Genomic DNA, 20,484 nt, shown 5'->3' with positions numbered 1-20,484 from the left:
TGGGTCAGCTATTACAATATTTTAATGAATTGTTCTATTTCCAGCTGAGATGGATTGCATTACCTCCGATTAGAGCTGAGTCACTCCTCATGGTGTTGACTAAAGGTTGACCTGGATCCACTGAACCGGGCTGGTCTGTAGAGAGAAAGACAGGGAGACAGAAGAAAAGAGAAAAATAAGACAAATAAAGAAAGAAAGTAGTGCAAAGATGAAAAAGAAGTTAGAAAAATCAAGAATAAAAAGGAAGAAAGATGACATGAATGAGTGTCAAGGACAGATGAGGAGAAAGGTAGAGCCGGTGTGAGAACCATCAGTCAGTGCAGCCACGGCTTGTTGAAAGCCTCAAAGGACTTCACTCCAGTTGTCTGACTAATCTCATCTTTCGTAGTGCCATCTCTCTGTCTGCTTACCGAGGAGGATGGTTAATGAGCCCATAAAAAGTCTAATGAACAGCCCTAAGAATAATACTAAAGGCATAACAGATTCCCACATTGGAAGAAGAGCAGGGTGATTACCCACTGATATGTGCATGGTACAGGATGGGATATAAGGGCAGAGTCTGCTTCTTGCACCTGATAAGGAGTGTGTGGTTTCTGCTGCGTAGGGCTTGGCTGGAGAGGAGGTACCACAGCTGGACTGAACCAATGGTCCAGTGACAATGACAGGGCTGTCAGAGTGCAGCAGAGCAGCTTTCAGAGGAGTGATGGAGTTGAAGCGAACAGCTGACAGACAGCCGGTGAAGCCGTGAGAGGCTAGCCCGGCCAGCTCTGCATCCAGCTCGTCAGACTCTGAACAGAGACACAGACACACAGAGAAATCAGATTTGTTATCAGTGAGATCGAGCTACACATCTAACAAGTCACCTGAAATGAATGTTACATTTATCTTGGTTGTGATGGTGAAGTAGCATCTATTAGTTGTCATTGTTAGCAGCAAAGTCTGCCATTCCCGCATGAGATTAAAATAACCCGACAGCGGTACAGGGGCTGGATACAAAAAAAAAATCAGTTAAACTGCGAACCAAAGAGCATTTTCACACTGGAATCACAGCTCCCAGTAATTATTATTAGTGACATGTTAAGCAACTGCAGGTCTTCCTCAGGTAAATGCTAATGGGACCCTCATAGACCCAACAGTGTTTCACAGGAAGCGATGCATGCGTGTCATCCAGCATGCTTGTTTGTAATTATTTTCATCTCAGTGATATCAGCCTCACAGTTTTCTCTTCACTCTCCCACAGCTTTATCAGCATCGGAGCTCTGTCAACACTAAACTGCTGACATCATGTACTACAGCATTCACTAATATGAACATAATTTCTGTTTAATGATTCCATAGATGCTTCACTCCTGTTATAATGCCGAGGTCTGAGCCGAGAGGACAGCACCCTCTCTCTCTCCCTCTCTCACAGCGCAGTTGCTTTATGGCAGTCGAGTGGATTTCATACACAGGCAGGTGGCACACAATGTAAAATACAGTGAAGAGGGAGACAAGGACAGGTCACCAGCTGTCTAGGTGTTGGTTTGTTTTGTTGAGAGGGAAGTTATATTTTGATTGTAAAACACTACATGCAGCAGTAGATACATAAATCCTCATTACACCCTGTAATATGCTTGGATTCATTCCCTTTAGAGCATGATTAAGTCCAGCAAATTTCAGTGTGAATTGCTGCGACCCTCCTCCACCCCATTCACCTCCATTCTTTATATCCAGTGCCAGGGTCAAGCTCACTCCTCATCGCATCCTCATCTTCAGCACTGTCTTCATCCCATCGCCACCACCAGTGTCTAGACTCCTCTTGTTCGTGACCATGGCCATAAACATTTTTGATCCCTCAAAATGAAATTTCTCCTGATTGAAATTGCGTTATTGGAAAAAAGATATAAGGGGTCGCCAAAATATATGGATTTATCCTCAAAGACCATGATGTTTGGTTGTTTTTGAGAGACCCTGTGGTCCACAACGTTGCTTTGAACCTGCTCTTAAACAGAAGGTTAAAAGCTTTTACTATCTCTAACAGATAACAGAGTGTCACAATGTGTGTGCATTGACCACCTCTGATGACAACATTAGTAATTCTGTTTACAAAAAACATGAACATACAGTACATTCCCCCTTAAGGAAACTACCAGTGAGTCTCTCTTGTGACAGCAGGTGCTAAATAAAATCTTCACTAGCTATAAATGTCAGTGTGAACTGTAATTATTCCTGCAGTACAACTTGATTACAGAGCAGATCATTGCCAGTCATGTAAGTTATTACCAGAGAGAAACAACTTTTCAGCACATAAATGAGACACTGCAGAGTGGCCAGGCTGCAGAGGGCTGTTTATCTGCTGTGTATATGATCAGCCTTTGATTTAGTTTTAAATTGAATGTGATCCTCTAGGTAGCAGGAAATAATTTGACTTTGAATTATATATCTCAGGAGATGTGCATATCTATAGATTAGCCTGCAAGATGATTGAGGTGGGAGAAAAACTTAATAAGACAACAGATTTAGGTTACAGCTGTAGCATTAGATTGTCTGGAGGTGTATTAGAGTACCATATCATCCCTCTACTCTTTACGTGGACACACTTTTTCTTTTTCTCTACCTTTCACTTTTATAATAAACTAAAGCACATACAGGCAGGCAGGTGCTTTAATGAAAAATAAATTTGCCTCACCCTTCATGCATGTGCACATGTTTAACTAGATATATTAAGTCAACAGTACAAGTAAAAGTTCTCGTTATGCAGTATGGTCCATTTCAGAATGGGTTATGGGTTATAATTATTGATGTATTAATGTGGACATCACTTTGATGTTGCAGCTGGTACAGGTGGGGCTGATTTTAATTTCTTTATTTCTTTATATAGTGCTATGTAGCTTGTTAATTTTCCCCTGGGTTCAATAAAGTCTTATAATGTACTTACACAAAGTCTTTATATTATACAACATAAAATAGAAAAAGTGCAGGATTTGAATAAAAATAAAAAATATTTAGTTACTTTCCACCACTGGCAGTCAAATGTGTCCTCTTGCTGGAAAAGGAATATTCAAGAATAAAAATCTGGAACAAACTAACTAAAATTAAGGATATGAGATCCCAGAATGTGGAGTCCCTCTTCAAAGGAAGATTCATGAAAAAATACAACAGGTAAAATATTCTAATAGTATTCTTCATACAAACAAATCACCAGTGTTACTTTGTGTTAAAATTGTCTGAAATTGTCAAGAGTCTTTACTGAGAAGGATTTGGATGTTTGTGCGAGCAGTCACACCCCACTGACAGCACCGGCCTCGTATCCATGAACCGAAAATTACTGTCCGCCTCCTCCCAGCTGCTGCCCTTTACCACCACCTCTCTGTGTGCAACACTATCCCTCCCTCCCTTTCTCTTTCTGGCTCTCTCTCTCTCTCTCTCACACTCTTCTTGTCGCTCTCTGTGAGGATCTCAGTCTCTCCATTCTTTCTTGGTCCATTAGTTAGGCTGATGGATGACAGGGCTGGCAGGGAGTGACACTATATCAACTATCTTGCTGCCTCTTTGATACTGATATGACTGAGTCCTCTGGCTCAGCAGAGGCAAGGCTAGGTCACACACTAACACGGCCTGGGTCATTGACAAAAAACAGTGAGGAGCTAAACCTAAGAACAGCACAAGCATCTGTTTATATCTGTTTCTTACATGTGCCTCATGCACTGGCTTGAGTAAAGTATGAGACGTATTTAATTTTTCATGGTCAAAACTAGCTGTTAAGTGCAACTGTAAATACTCTAGTAGCTGCAACCCTAAATAACATTTGTGAGTGCAGTTTCCAAACCACTCATCGTCTCAGCCTAGAGTTTGGATATTCAATAGTTTCTATAGAGTCTAAACCTTATTGATTCTAGGTTCCAATTCTTTGTGTAGTATTCAAGCCAGAAAATACACCACAATACTGTATGTTCAACACAAAAAACCTCTTCATTTCAAGTAGATTCAGCTTGTTGGCCCCTCTTAAGTGGGTTTATAAACAGATGGATGGATGGAAAAGAAAGACAGATATTTTGTGATTCTTCAGTATCTCTCACAACACAGTGTGTCTCACCGCCCACTAACAACAACAATCAGGCAACGATCCTTCAGCGAACAAATTCACATTTTTTTCTTTTTATCCCAGTCTGCTCTGTTAAATCTTCAACCTGCTAACTACTGTGAAGCTTTTATTGTGAAGCACCTACAACTTCCTGTGGCTTTAGCAACCAACGATAGTGAATGCTGAATACGTGGTGCGGAAGAATATGTCTACCTAAAGGTTAAAAACATTTTAGTGCTTTTTTTGGTCAGCAGTCTTTTTTAAAATTCTATTTAGAGTAATAGTCGTCGTAATTAGCTGATCAGACGTCAAACCTCCATCACACCACCAAGGTCAGCAACAGTGCACATATTCATTCAAGAATATGCGACAGCGACAGCTGCTATTCACTGTGATTGAGACCTGGATCAGGTTGCATCAAGAGCATCAAGTTGTTTACTACTCCACTCCACTGGCCATAGGAAAAATGGAGGAAAAGCTGATTGTCGCATGAGTTATTGTTGTCCATGTTTTACCAGGACATTAAAAAATGTGTGGAAACAAATCATCATCATTTTTGTTGTGTCTGGCAGCGGTGGATACATCAGAAAACAACTGGGATATTTGCAAACCCCTGTTCTTATAAATTTCAAATTGTTTTTAAGTGAGAACCTCTTTTGACACCCAACCATAACTCAGCCCCACGTTTATAACAGCTTTTTTTTCTCCACTTGTCTCAGAAGGTGTCATCCAAAAATAAATATTAGATGAAACAGAGGAAAATACAGACACCACAAGTCTATGACAAAGTCTTTCCCCTTTAAAAGAAGCCCTGGGCAGAAAGGAGTGTCAAGAGTTGTGTGAAGTGCAGTGTTCTGTCATGCAGATAAAGGCTGAACTGTACCGTCTGACTTCCTGGTTTAGTTTGACCCCACCCTCAGCAGCTGGGACTTATTGGTTGTTATGCTGAATCGCAGGGTGCTGACTTCAATCTTCTAAGTAATTTGTTCTTTTCAATCTCTCCTCATTACCATACAAAGTGAAGGACCTTTTCTAAAGTTATTACCATTACAGCTGTCTGAAGCCGCGCTCAGCTAGACAGACACAAAGACTGTATTACTCACTGCTTCGATAAAAGTTCACTGACGTATGCTGCATTCTCTGAACTTCTGCATTAGTAAAAAAACAATGTCATTTACATAGATACTTCACCCACCCATATGGCTCTAAAATGCATCTAATGCCACATAACTGCGTTTAAGTGGGTGGCTCCACCTTTAGTCATTTCTAAAGTTGTTCTTATTTTGTATTTCCACACTTAAGTGCTCTTCTTGTGACAATTTGAATATGGATGTCAACTTGTTTTTAAAAGCACCACAGCTGTTGGACTGACTGCAGCTCTCCCTCTGGTCCACCCAACATAATGAACAGAAAACCACAGAGCAACGTTTTGTTGCATGAGGCCAAACATCTCTGTGCTGTTATTCAAATGAGTCTGTCTAAGTGGTGGAGTCTGCACTAAGAGAGCCTTCACTTACCCTGCACTCTGCCCAGGATGAGTGACTTAATGTTGTTGAATTCCACATCAGATGTCAAGTTGAAGTCCTCTCTGGCATTCTGGTCGATCTGAAAGATAATGTATGTCACATCTGTGAAGGTAAAAGCTTAGCAGGTAAAAAGATAACACTGATAACAGCAAGAAACTGTCAAGTTCTTTACTGTTCAGTGTTCAAACGAGGGCTGTTCTGTTAGGAAACTTCAACACGTGGCTGCAGAGTCGTGAGCAATTAAACATGAAAAGCCAGCTGGAGGCTCAACCTCTAGTCTGAAATGCATGTTTAAATAGGATTTAGCCCTAAAGCTGGGAACCAATGGACCTGTGAGATGCTGTGGTTCACAGTAGCTGAGCAGAAGAGTCTAAGCAGAGCAGGTTCTCAGGTGGTAACACAGAGACTCTTCATAATAATACAGAGGGTGTGGCGTACTGCTGGGAAACACAGAGATTTGGGCTTTAGTGAATACTGCGGTCACAAAATAAGCTAGCCAGCAGTTTCAATTAATTATATGACAATAAGAATCAACTCCCAGTAGTATCCTTGTACAGTCTGCCTACAGACTCCTCACTCAGTATCAGTTATTCAGTGTAGTGTGAGTGTGAGTGCACATTTGACTTCCTTGTGACAGACTTTTTAGAGTTGTGAATTCATTTTCAAAGGATTTCTTCCTACTCTTTGTTTCACAGTGTCCATGCTTGTGGTGTCCTGTGTGACACCGTGTGAATTATTTGTTGTGTGTGTTTACCTGCACAGACACAGTGTCTGCCAGTCTCCTGATGGTCACTGTGTGCAGACGTCCATCAGCCAAGTTCATAACTCTGCTGCCCAGCACCTCCACATCTCTGCCGCTGTGCAACTTGTACCTCAGTTCCAGCTCATCTTTGCAAACACAAAACAACACAAACACTCAATAGCACAAACACCAATTCAAGAGTTCATTCAAAAATGTCCAGAATCAAGTTGCAATCCTGAAAGTGTTTTCTTCATTACTAATTGTTTTTACTTGAAGAGTCACATTCTATTATTATTAGTAACCTTAGATTATGTTTATTAGTGCAGAGTAGACAGCAGCCACTGTATGACGAATAGCATCACCATGAGATGTAAAACATCTCTAACACAATCTGTTGCTAAAAAGTAAAGTAAAGCACAACTGCAAGCTTCAACATACAATATTTACTTTTATATATTTAAAATAAATTTTAGAAACTGCTCCAGGGGTTTAACATAAAATAATGTTTTTGCTGTCTGATCTACCACCCCATGCTGTGAACAGCCGAATGCAGTTTAGTATTAAGATGTCTGTGGTTAATAACTTGAGAAAAAATTTAATTAGTCTTTACATTAAGCCATTTTACTCAGAAATTTCCACATTCTTGGCTCACATTTAAACACATCTTTGAAGACACGTATTCACTCCTTCAAAGAAAGAACATTTCATCCAGATATCTGAATGTTCCAAGATACCAGCTGCTGAATTAAGAAGCCACAAACCATTAAATACTGCATGGATTAATACTTTATCTCTATGAATAACACTCCACGATATAAAATTAATTTCCCAATCTTTTACAGTGTTAAACTTAATAAATGCCACGGCTGAGATAATTTGAATGCTCTGAGATGTCTGCAGATTTTACAGATGAGCAGAAATGATAGGAAATAATCTTTCTTAAAAAACCCAAACACATAATACTTAATGCCCTAGCTATTTTCTTTCTAATTATGACTCACTTCTTTTTTCCAAATACATGCTAATACGGAGCAATTCTCCTATCAAAAGAGCACATCTTGATAATAAAAACAGTCTTGGAGAGGGCGCAGGGTGTTTCAGGCTCTCAGAGAGATACTGAGATTCTAAAGCTTGTCTGTGTGCAGCAGCTGAGGCGTCTGTTACTGCTGCAGCAAAAGAGAGAAACATGAGAAAAGCCTTTTTGGAGGCTCCAAGTGAAACGTCTCTCTGGGAATTAATTAGATACTTCAGCAAGAGTGTAGATACCTGATGATGACCTGATCAGCTATTCAATACCTGCTATCCCTAAGCTTTCTCTCAGTTATTAAAACAGCTGCTTCTAACAACACCAACTTTGAGATTTAATTCATAACAATGACATAAAAAGTGCATTTCTCTTGATGGCATATAGAAAACGTCTAAATAGGTTTTATCTTTTTAATTTTTTGCTATTAAGACAACAGATTTTGTTCAAAGCAGAAACAGAAATACCCAAAGAATTGATGTTCAGATGTTCAGAAATGGTTAAAAATAACATGTGATTCAACCACACTTACAAGTTACAGACACCGGATAACAGCAAATCCCATTATGCTATGCATCCATGCCAGCTGGAGCTATGTAAAGCTCTACAGTGAAGCAAGTGTTGAAAATTTGAGGACAATAAATGATCAGAACAGAGAGAGTGCAGCTGAAAATGCTGAGCAGAATTATCATTTAATAGTAACTGGACCAAATGTTTTCCTTGAACCCGACACTGTGCATAACAATTAGCCCCTTTGCATGAAGAAGGCAGCAGAGGATGACACACAGATTCCATAGGGAGGGAGAAATGGAGTAAAAGGAGAGGAGAGCAGAGGAGAGTAGAGAGAATTTGGTCAATATATACTGTATATAAAAAAAGGGAACCCAAAAATAAAAAATGATTTGTGTGTTCTCACCATGTTTGTTGATTAGCAGGGCCAGATATTCCCTGTAGAAAGAGTTGACATAAAGCAGCAGAGCAGGACTCTGGTGGGTCCTGAAGCTCAGGGAGATGTTTTCTCCTCTCAGCGTCATATCAGAGTAGATGGATGAGGGCCAGACACTGCTGTTCCTGCTCACTTCATATGGCTCCTTGAGCATGTAGGTGATGGACACTGTCGACTTAAAGCTGGCCGAAACCTCTGAAAGATGGAGGAAGATGTCAGTGGTAGAGCTGACTAGTCAACCCTGTCACCTATAAAATATGTTAATATAATTTGTTTTCCCAATTATGTCTTTAGGGTGAACATAATCACTTCATGAATTTTGGTAATGTATTTTCCAGTGAAGGAGGAGCACAGTTTTTCTACTGCATGTGAGTCATACGGAGGTGAATATGGCTTGCATGCAGTACAAGCAGAGTTTACTGAAAACAAAGAACATTCACTGAGCGACAGTTCTGCAGACAGTTACATTTCGTTGATGAAAGAAATGACAGGAGAATGGCCAGGCTACACAGATGATCACTCTTAACTGTGATGATCTGAAAAGCATTTCAAGCTTTACAACATATTATGTTGTCAGCCAAGAACAGAAATCTGAGGCTGCAGTGGGCACAGGCTCACCCAAACTTGTCAGTTGAAGACTGGAAACACTGCTGTGGCAGACGGTAAGGTCAGAATTTGACGTCAACAGCATGAATCCATGGACTCAACCTGCCTTGTGTCAACAGTCCAAGTTGCCGCTGGTGCCAATCTATCCATCTATCAAACTAGTTTCACAAACATGATAATGAATTCAGTGAACTTCAATGGCCTCCTCAGTCACCTGATCTGAATCCACTAGAACACATTTGGGATGTGGTAGAACAGGAGATTGGCAGCATGAATGAGTAACTGACACATCTGCAGAAATGATGTGATGCAGCCACGTCAACACGGATCAAAGGAAAGTTTCAAACATCTTGTTGAATCCACGGCATGAAGAACCAGGGCTGTTCTGAGAGCTGAGGGAGGAACTACCCTGAATCCCTTTCACAAAATGGCTTTTGTTGATGATCCCTTTTGTTGGTTTGTGAATAACTGTTTGTGTTCAGGATCAGAATCATAGTATTATATATTTCTATAATACTGATTGACTTTGACCTTATGTTGACTTTTAATGCTGCCCAACAATCCCTTTATACATCACATGGTGGTCCACAAGAGTCATTTAAGATAATCCTAATGCTTGACCTTCTAGACAGAATGGGCTCATTGTGATCCACTCAAAACGAGCGTCGAGAGGCCGAGCTGAGCAGACAATGACCCAGACAGACAGTCAGGGTCAGTCTAATGTCTGCTGACTGAAGGATCCTCTTCAGTCAGGTGAAGGATCCTCTTCAGAAAACTGTCTGATCTGTGCTCTCTCCTCCCCATTAAAACACAGACAGGTCATGATAATTGTGTTCTGCAATTGTTTGTTTGAGAGAGTTGAGATAAACCGAAATATAATGTGGAATAGAAACTTTTATAGAAATGAGAAATCTGCTTTTGTCTTCTTTTGTCTGAAATCAAATTTTAAAATGATTACATTGTTTTCACCATGTAAACTGCATATGTGCCATGTGAGAGCAAAAAGCTTGACTAGCAAAGGAACAGTAGCTCAGTTACTGTATTTCTTTTCAATAAGAGAAACACCATGTTTCATAATGACTTCAGTTAAAAAAAAAAAAGCTAAATGTGATTAACAAAGAGACATTTCAGTGGCATTTACATTACCATTATAGTGGGTGTAATGTAGGTACAGTATATTATACCTCTATGAGTCTGACTAATGTATCACTGTCTGTGGCTGGCACTCTCAAAAAATTCTTCTTCCTTATTTGCAGAGGACCTGGCTGGCAAAGTAAAAATGCAATAAAAAGCAGGAGAACAGGCTGCTGTTCAAATCAAACAGTCACAATACTAATATTATACTGCTACAATGTGAGAGAAATATAAACTCGCTGTTGAATATGAAAAAAAGCATGTGCAGGTGTAATATAATATATGACGAAGGAGAGATTAAGGGGTATGAACTCAATATTGAATGGCAGAAAACACCAGAAAACACGTGTTATAGAATAAATGTTATTTTTGTGCTCCATTCTTCACCCCATGAATCATACCTGAAGCAGTTTTACAGGATACAGTACACCTCACTCAGCCTTCTGAAGTCACAAACCTATAATCGACTTCATGCTGAATGAGCCTATCATCTCTCATGCACAATGAAATTAAACTGTCAAGGCAATTGTCAGGATGAAAAACTAAATGAGCGAGATGAGAGACCTCTCATTATTTTTAAAATGTTTTGCTCAGTCCAGTGTGTCGTTTTGTCAATCAAATATAATTTGATATGTCTGGAGGCTTTTGGATTTTGAGATTTTTCACTTCTGTTGTATTGTCCGGCTTTTCACTGGCAGGAAGCCCTCAGAGTGTCAGCGTCTGTACCTTTGTGACAGAAGGCTCCAGTGTAGGCAGACTGACCACAGTCGCACAAGAAGCCGTTGGTTTTCTCCACACAGCGTCCCTGGTTCTGGCAGAGCGAGCCGTAGCTGCTGCAGTGGCCTGGGCAGCCAGGTTGGACCCCGGGGGTGATCTTCGCCCTCTCCTCCAGGTCCAGAGTGACACCGTTAAGCTGCAGGGAGCGGATGCAGCCCAGAAAGCCCTTCTGTCTGGACGCAGTGCCTCCTGTTGACAAAAAAATAAACACCACACACATGATACACCGGTCCTCTTTTTCTGTAAGTATGACACCAAGTGGCCCAGACAGAGCCTCCAACTCATCCAGCTGTCTTCTGTTCAAGAGTCTCCCCATTATCTACCTTTGTGTAGAATAATTCAAAAATACACCGAGTCTTTTAAATAACATTAGCATTAGAAGTATTCACTTATATGAATAGATGTAACCTTTTACAAGGCTTTTATCCAAGAGCTGACTGAACAATAAATTGAAAAAAAAATTTTCAGCTAAGATGTAATAAGCTTAAATGTCATTTGGCTTTGTCAAATCAAAATAGACCATGTGTCAAGCCTATTGTACCAATCTAGTTATACTAATGGGAGAAGAGGAGGAACAGATGCAGATGCATGAAATGCAGCGTGACTTTTCTTTGGGGGAGCTCAACACAAACAGTTAAAGAAAAGTAGCTCACATCATCAAACTATTTTTACCTGCTTAATAAATATCCTTTCTCTCTCTGTATGACTGTAAATCCATGATTGTTTCTATCTACTCTGCCGTAAATTATGACTGACAGCCACGTCTGCTCTGCAAGGACATTTCCTACATCACTGTGCTGGTTGTTGATTGGGTAACTGTGTGTCTGATTAGCCATCTGGTATCTGATATTCATCCTGGCGAGAGAGTCTCTTCCTCCTTTCACCTGACATTTAACACTCTAATATAACAACCTCACACTGCTCACAGAGTTTAGATTTGGCTAAATTACATTTCTCCTGGAGTTCCAAGCTGGCGACATCTTATTTTATATCCACGCGTGACAGTTGTTATTGTTCTCACAGATTGGAATTGGCAGGGTATTACTCTCGCAGTTTGAGGCTGGAAAAGCCTCAGATGTTCAGCTGTAGCAGCTTTTCATACAACTAAATCGCTATCCTCTTTAAGACAAGAGTTAGAAAACGCACACAACACATTAGGAGCACACAGAGTGGGAAATTTAATTAAGCATTACCTAAACGACTGAAAATCTGACAACACTGAGTGACACATATGCACAGCAAATGTCCATTTGATGGTGATTTAACCAGCAAAAGCTAGAATTTGGAGCTTTTGTGGCTGCAAAAAAGGATCATTTCCTGAGTGCACATTGGCTAAAAGGCCAATGACTCCTGAGGGACAGGAACCTCTGAACAAGACAGAGACATAAAGGACGGAAACTGTTAGAGATAGAAGCCCTGTGGGAGTCCAAAGAAAACCCTGACCGAAAGTGAGAATTTCAGCCTCTTAAACACTTTTAGATCCTCACTTCAAGGTGTTAGGGGAAAAAAAGCATAAAAAGCAAGGCTAAATACATGACCATCTATTTGTCTAATATAAAACAAAGAACTAAGCAAGAGAACGGAAACACTCATATCTGTTCATATCAGCCAACACAGAAACTCTAACAATATCATAACTTACTAATATGAGCATTATTTTAAGTACAACTCATACAAAGGTGTGTGTTATGTGTGTATATGAAATTAATTCCTTCCCATGGCAATAAATGAAGTTGAACCAATTAACAATTTTCTGGAGCACATGGTTCCTCATTCTGCAAAACAAAGAGTGTAGAGACACAGAAATGCATATTGCTTTGCTGTAAATCAAGTCTTTGTCAAACACAAACACCCTCTCCCACAGCAGTCTATTTCAAAACCCCATCACATTTCCATTCAAACATATAAATCCCCCCACATCGGCGGTAAACACCATCCAGGACAGTCATGCCCATATAAGGAGAACAACTCATGGTCACTTCTTTCTGGCTGTTCTGGGAGGATTATTATCTTAACACAGTCAGCCAATCAATGCCCACCTCCATCTCTCTGCATATCTCAAAACTCATCGTTATTATTTGTTGGTTGATTTTTTTCTTCAAAAATGTGTGTTTACAAATGAACGAATGTCCATAATATTTGCAGAAAGATAAAACCTCATTATACAAGATGGATTTTCATCCCCCTCAAACACAGTTTGACAGATAAGAGCGGGCAGTTAAACAGAGTTATGAAAGTCTATGGAAGAGATGATGTGAAGATAGGAGAGTTTGAACTGATGAAGTTGAGAGGAATAAAGTTTATAAAAGACTCGAGCATCACAGTCTGCTCTTTTTGGTTTCAAATAGTCAACCAGCTTGAATGTGACATTTACAGTGTATTCGGAAAGGTTAAACTTGTCATGGTTCAAGCTCAGAATGTGCATATTAACCAGGAAAAATGCTGCTTCCAGCCATTTAGTCAAGTCAATCTTTTTCTCCAACAATATAGCTGGTGATATTCAGTATTTTTCTTACTGTCAACAAACCAACCAATTATCTTATTCCTCTGTGTCATGGAGCTCCATTGTTGTCCTAAAGGTTTTCAGTGAGCCACGCTGCTGCACTGGGTGACATGTACCTCCACCGCCATGAACAAGGCCTCTGTGAACCCCATATACACCACCCTTTGTAAACACTCACTGAAGCATCAGATGTATACTGGGTGGCAGGTGAAAAACATCCCCAACAAATGCAGTTTTTACTCCAGTTTCAGTAACATGTTCTGTTGCCAACTGTTCTAGGAAATTATTTAGTCTTTTTTGAAAGTAAAACTTTAGATTTGATGCCTGTTTTTACAAATTTACATCAGTGGGAACCAGTGAACTTGGGGCTGAACCACGGACAGGATAGAGATGTCAGAAATGATTGAGAGTTGGACTAGCACAGTGTTGTTTTGGTTCTTTTCATGGTATTTGTTGACAGTAAGAGAAACATAGAGTAACACCAGCCCTATTCTTTAACTGAGAAGGTGCCTGAAACTGCCTGTCAGAATTAGAGTTAAACATTGTCTGACAACTGTCTGCCTTTATCGAGTATCTGATGAGTCTATTTTTGTACAATCACAGCTGAGGGTGTGTAATTTTCCGATCAACAAATCAATACAGCTCTGTTGACATCTTCACAGGCTACACACACAAACACTGCATAATCCACTCTGGGGCCCTGTTCATACTTAGCATTAACATGCATCTCAGGTGATCCACAAGTGAGCAGCTCTAAGTACATCAGTTCACACCTGACATTAGAAAGTGTCTCTGCATGCATCTCCACTTGTGATCGGATCTCACTTCTCTGTTTTGTATGCAGATAAACACACACAACATTTCTGTTTTCAAAGACGACATGTGTTGTTGTTTTTAGCTGGGAGGCACCAATGCAGTTCCTGTGCCTAGTCTGCCAAATATTAAAAGAAGATGATAAAATCAAAGCAATGCAGACTGAATTTTGTGATCGGATCACCCAAGACACTTGTTAATGCCAGGTATGATCAGAATAATACATAGTTATTTGTCAAAGGTAATTATTATTAAGCAGGGGTGTAACAATGCACCGTGGCACGATGCATCACGATTCAGAAAATGTGACGATATGCATCGTGAACGTGTGAACTCGTTTTCACTCATTAATTTAATTACTCTGTGGCAGCAGAACATATTACAGCAGGTTCAGAAAGTCATGCAGGTTAAACTGAACTAAGCAAAGACTTTTAGGGCTTATTAACTCACTATAAATTCACTATAAACAGACTGACAACACTTGCTAGCTTAGCAACATAATTAGGCTCTCTAAAATACCATAGTTACACTAATATTCACTCCATTCAAAAAGAATATCAGTTGTAATGAATGGAAACATAATGTACCACAGGAAAAATATTGCCTTATATTATGGGCAATATGGTATCCTTTCTTTTGCACTGTAATCTGCAGAATAAGAGAATAACTGCAATAAAGATTTTTTTGTTTTTACATTTTAACTGGAATTTAGTTTACAATAAGGAAAACACTGAAAGAAACTGGGTTTTGTGGCAACAAGAAATTTTAGATAGGTGATTTTGCAGTTTACACTGAGAAGAAATAGAGGAGAATTCTAAGATCCTAGTTAGTTTGTCTTAGTTTTCATTCTTTCTTCATATATCCTTAGATGTATTGTGAGTGAATCGAATCATGAGCCCTTTATCGAGTATCGTACCGAATCATGAGTTGACTGAATGGTTACACCCCTACTGTTCAGTATTCAGACAGCACTGACTCAGTATCCCCTATTTCCAGTTCAGGCCTAAAGACTCACCACAGTCATCACCAGCAGCACTTGTTAACACCACTCACTACTTTCTAAGCACCTCAGGCCAGTTGGGTTATAAAGGACCCTGAGACGGTTACTGTTATTAGACATATGCAGCTGCCTGCTCCTGGTGGTGGAACTTCCAACAGCTGCCCATTCGAGACTTATGCAGTGCAGTAGCAAAAGTTTTATCTAACAAGAACTGCATGGAAAAGCAGGCAGAAACAGCACTCACTGTGTCCAAGGAAAAAGTCTTCTGAGGTTTAATTTCTGTGAGCTGACTGCCTACTTCAGGATGCGTTGGTTCAGACAAAAAGACTGTAATCTCCTGGCTCCCTCCACTCGGAAAATATCTTTTTTCTCAGCGGGTCTGTGTGTGTGTGCGCCTGCGGACACATTTGCATGCTTGTTTGTGAGTGTTTGTCTAGAATCTGAGATAAAGGCAGATACAGTAAGATGTGGCAAATTAGTGGTAGTCAGCTGCTAATGAGGTCAATGTTCAAACGGCGTGACTCTCTCAACAGCATGGCTAATCTTAATCCTTAAACTAACCCTGACTCCTTTACCCTACACTTCTAAGCTTTTAAAATGCTCTTACTTTGAATCTGTCAAGCGTCACACAAATTCACAGCCTTGCGCCTCACCTATGAATAACTGGCTGTTGAGCTGCAGATGGATGTGTCCGTCAGCAGGAGCCTCCTGCGTGGCGGCAGGGAACTCGTCGACGCGGAGCAACGCCTCCTTCACGTTTCGCTCGGCTCGCACGCTGTGCCACCGGTTGTCGTTCAGCGGGACGCTCGTCTCCACTCGCACCTCCAGCGGCCCGTTCCCCACGTCGAAGGAGAAGACGACCTCAGAGGAGGCTGGAGAGGAAAATTAGATAAAACAAAGTGAGGAAACACAAAAGAGGTGGCTGCACACAGGCTGAGAGTTTGAATGCCTGAGTGAGTGTCACACCAGCAGAGCGAGTTTGACTCCTTCTTGTTGATTTCTAAGAAGCTGATTAACAAACCCTCCCTGACACTTTGAGATAATTGTGTCCTCTGATGAGTGAGACATTGTAAATCCTTTATGTCACTTCCAAAGGCACCACAGCTCAAACAGACTCAAACAAACCATCGCGACCCTGTGTGTAATGATGTTGACACTCTTGAAGCTGCATGTTCCTGCAGTCCCATCTTTTTTTCTAATGTTCCATCTGAAATGTATGAAGGAACAGTCTCAGCAGAAGTCAGTTAACTATGTGGGTGGAGTATGAGGAGTGTGGGGGTTACAGTCCCACTTTTTATTTAAAAATAACCCAAATTTAACAAAAACAGTTTCAAGATATATTTCCAAGTCATATTTAAGTTGTTGTGAAAACATAACGGACTTAATGATAAAATAATGGGTCTTTTTTCAGTCTCATTATTCATAGGAAAAACATTTTTCCTGCGTTTGGCAAAAGACTGTGCCATTTTTCAATAAACCCATTAGTCAGTCGTGTTCCTCCATCATCATATGTTGGCAGAAGAGTGAAGTGACTCTCTCCCACCCGTCCATCTGTTGGCAGGATGGACAGACAGCTGGACACAGAGCTGAGATAATTCAGAGACCAGCCCAGGGCAGAAGAGAAAGACTGCAGCTACAGACTCACATCTGTTTGTTTGTGTGTGTGTGTGCATGTGGGTGTGTGATCTGTCATACGGGACATAAGCTAGCCGTGTGCTCTGCGTTGCTGGCACACAACCAACTTTTATTCCAGTTTCTCTTTACTTCAGATCTTCATCCTTTGCAACATTCGTAGCCTCACTTTAAATGAGAATCAATGTGTAATCTGTCTACTTATCTCATTTGGATCTAGATGCATGGAAAAACACAGCCTTTACTGGTCAATTAATTTTTTTTCTGCTGATGGCAATATCAGTTGGTCGGTCCACTGCTTTGGTCCAGACTGAGATATCTCAACAAATATTGGACAGATTACCATGAAATGAGAGGATGAATCCTAATGACTTTGGTGACTGTGACTTTCTGGTGATGCCCTGACTTTTTCTCCAGGCCAACCAGCAGGTTGACATCTGTGGTTGTGTCATGTCTCAACAAGTACTGGACAGATTGGTTCAGTATGTCCCCCTCAGTATGAACCATACTGATAACATTCATCATCCCTTAACTTTTTATTTAGCACAGTCGCTAGGTAAAAATTTGACTTTGTGATGAAATACCTGCAAATTAATGATACTGTTTTAGCTAATGTTAGCATGCTATCATTTTAAATTTGCTGGTTAACATCACAAATATTATACCTGCTTAACATAAGCATGTCAGTGTGCCTGTTAGCATGCAGATGCTATCATTTAACTCAAAATCCCACTGTGCCAAGGTAAAGCCTCAGAGAGCTAACAAAGCAGCTGCAGACTCTCACCTGTACCTGAACTGTTTGGGAACACTCTCCACCTTGTTGATAAATCATGCAGCAAGACAACACTGGACTCTTTTAGCAACAAGCAGTTTAAAGACGTGAGAATCTAGGCTAGCACATCGTAGTCATTAATCTTCACAGCATTAACTCAGCTCCGTTGGGTTAAAAACTTAACCTATAATAAAGAGAGGTGAGCTGAAGGCCACACAGAGTTCATTCATCCATCATAACACTGCCAGCAAGCCCACGCTCTACATTTAGAGACAAAGTTAGCAGAGTGGTGACATCTGAACAAAACATCATCCCTTGCGGATGACGCTGACAGTGGAGGGAGAAGCTGCATCACTGTGGGACTGTGGAGCCCTCTGATAGAAAAACCCAGAGGCTGCCTGTCTCCAGTCATGTTAACAGTAGTAATAATGATACAGAGTCATCTCAACACCAGCCATAATAATAAGTAGTAGTAACAGTGTTGCAGTGTGATAAGAGAAGCATTAAAATACCAGTGTTTCCCCAAGGAGGAGAGGCACAATTTGTGCTATTGTTTGAATGTGTGTGTGAGAAAGAGAGAGACAGAGAGAAAGAGACGACACCTTAGTTTCCACAGATCACCTGTTGAAGAGTCCATCTTTTCCTTGGACTTCATGCCAGAAGAAGAAGAAGGAGAAATCAAGAGGAAATGTGTGTGGTAATGATGGAGCGTGTTCCTATATTCTCACTTACAGCTGAGTTCAATGCGGATGAAATCCTTGATGCCAAGATTTTCCAGGAAGACCCCAGAGGAGGACGTGGTTTTAAACAGAAAGGAGATGTCAGCATTTAGTTCCCCATGGAAGGTGGGGAAGTGAAGGTAAGACTTCTCTGTGTCAAAAAACGCAGCGTTCCAGAAATTCTCTGCAAGACAAAAACAAAAGGCTTCACTTCTTAAATGCTTCATGTCTCTACTTATTTGTTGGTATCTGATACAAAGGAATGTTTTTTTTTCTTTTTTTAAAATTCAAAAGTGGATATATCACTCTGGAACAAAGCTTATTAAAATAAAACTCATTATGATTGCTGTATAATGAAAATTGTGTAGTAAACAAATGAACCAACTGTTCAGCTAATTAGCAAAGAACAAGGCATAACTCCAGCTACGCTATCTCATTTATGTTGATTTATCTCACAAGGCGTTTATTTATATATTTTATTTCCTTGTTAAACTGATGACTGAAATTAGAGGCAGTTAAAGTGAGGTAAAATATATCACGCAGGATACTTCATTATATGTCTTTTCATCAGAGGTTGTTGTTAAAGAGCATGGAGGGAGTCATATGTTAGCTACTGGTTTGCTAATTAACAAATGACTGCAGCTTACTTTTCCATTAACCATTGAACCCCTGTCTTTGTTTTGAGCCTGTTTCTGCCTCTGTTAAATGCTTAATAACTTCTTATGTAAACATCACAAAACCATGAACCATGGTCAATGTCTTGAAACTGAGGACTTGTACCATTAAATAAATTACTTATTTATGTAAAAGAAAATTTAGGAATAAATACACAGTTTTTAAAACAAATTTTGTTTCACACTGGACTTATTGGAAAATTAATTATTAAAGTCATTTTCAATTTCCTGGTTCCCACACTTCTTGTCTGTAAGTGTGCCAAAGCTTGGAAAGTATCCAGCCAACCTCTCCAAAATGGCTGAAATGTGCTTTCAAATTTTTCAAGAAACACTGTATTTTTTAGCTGCAAGAGAAAAACTGTATGGAGGGATTCCTTTAGTTCAGCTCATTGTTTAAAAGATAAAAAAGTGTCAAATAACCCGAAATAACCTGGACTTACTATCTCCATGACAACGAAGGGGTCCCACCCTGTAGGCAGCCTCCGACCCTGGCCGCTGGATGTCACCCAGCACCAGAGACCTGACTGGGAGGGACTCTTTGTGGGTGAGCAGGCCTGAGTCATTAGCCCTGTAAGATGAGGAAGAGGAAGAGAAAGAGAGTGGGGATGGAGAAGGAAAAAGACAAGAGGAAGGAGGAAGAGGAGGAGGCAGAGACGGAAAAGGACAAAGACAACAGGAAGAGGAGGAAGTTAGTCAAGATGAATTACATGAAGAAGAAGGAGGAGAGGGAAAAGATATGAGGAATAATGAGTTGGAGGAGAAGGAAAAAGATAAGGAGAAGAAGAAGGAGGAAAATTAGGAGGAGGATAGGAAGAAGAAGAAGGAGGTAGGAGGGGGAGATAAGGTGGAAGAAAAAGTAGGAGGAGGAAAAAAGGGGGATGGAGAAAGATGTGGAGTTCAAGGAGAAGACAAAAACAAGTAAGGAGGAGGAGGAGGAAGATGATAGGAAAAAGAAGGAGGAAGAGAGGAGGTAGGAGGAGGAGAGAAGACTTCTGTCAAAAAATCCAGGACTGTGGGTGCACATAGCTCTGGTGAATCTGATGTGATATTGATGGCAGGAGAAACAGTCTCACAGATTTCAGAGGCGAGATAATACAAAGAAAGACCTTTGGCTATGCAGACAGTGGCAGGATCGGTTATAGGATGGGAAAATGGGTCTAACTGCAGAATTGGTCACAGGACTGGGGAAGGTGACCTAAATACAAAATTGCTTACAGCATGGATAAAAGGATTTAAACACAGGATAGGATAAAACATGAAGAAGGATGTTTAAATATCTTGGGATTTGTCCCGGATGTCTCGTGGCTCCTTTCAGTCCAGTAAGGCGGGATGTGATGGGAAACACTGAATCGCATCAATGACTCATGATTAGAGCAGTAACACAAGATTTCATTAAACCATTTCATTGAAGAGTCTCAGAAGCAATAGCTGCCTTTTCAATGATGGTTTTTTATGTCTGTCCTTACAAGAAACATTAGCTGTCACTGATGAAACAAAACTCATCATGGGTTTGTGGGACTATAAAAAAAAATCCCTCAAAAAGAGGACATAAT

At 40.4% G+C, this 20,484-nt stretch overlaps 1 protein-coding gene across 1 annotated transcript in view; it reads right to left on the bottom strand.

The window, feature by feature from the left end:
• Positions 1-20,484, bottom strand: part of LOC108876646 (contactin-associated protein-like 4) — an 89,921-nt gene that overhangs the window by 4,015 nt on the left and 65,422 nt on the right. Inside the window, exons 15-23 of the mRNA XM_018666291.2 lie at positions 19,372-19,499; positions 18,271-18,441; positions 15,788-16,006; positions 10,768-11,007; positions 8,272-8,496; positions 6,344-6,477; positions 5,581-5,668; positions 573-788; positions 64-135 (exon numbers count right to left, since the gene is read on the bottom strand). Coding sequence (XP_018521807.1) covers positions 64-135; positions 573-788; positions 5,581-5,668; positions 6,344-6,477; positions 8,272-8,496; positions 10,768-11,007; positions 15,788-16,006; positions 18,271-18,441; positions 19,372-19,499 — 1,493 coding nt within the window. The remainder of the gene's footprint in view (positions 1-63; positions 136-572; positions 789-5,580; positions 5,669-6,343; positions 6,478-8,271; positions 8,497-10,767; positions 11,008-15,787; positions 16,007-18,270; positions 18,442-19,371; positions 19,500-20,484) is intronic.

This window comes from Lates calcarifer, linkage group LG17 (assembly GCF_001640805.2).
Source record: "Lates calcarifer isolate ASB-BC8 linkage group LG17, TLL_Latcal_v3, whole genome shotgun sequence".
NCBI classification, from domain to species: Eukaryota; Metazoa; Chordata; class Actinopteri; family Centropomidae; genus Lates; species Lates calcarifer.
The sequence above is the reverse complement of the archived record's forward strand: the minus strand, read 5'-3'. Positions and strand labels throughout refer to the sequence as shown.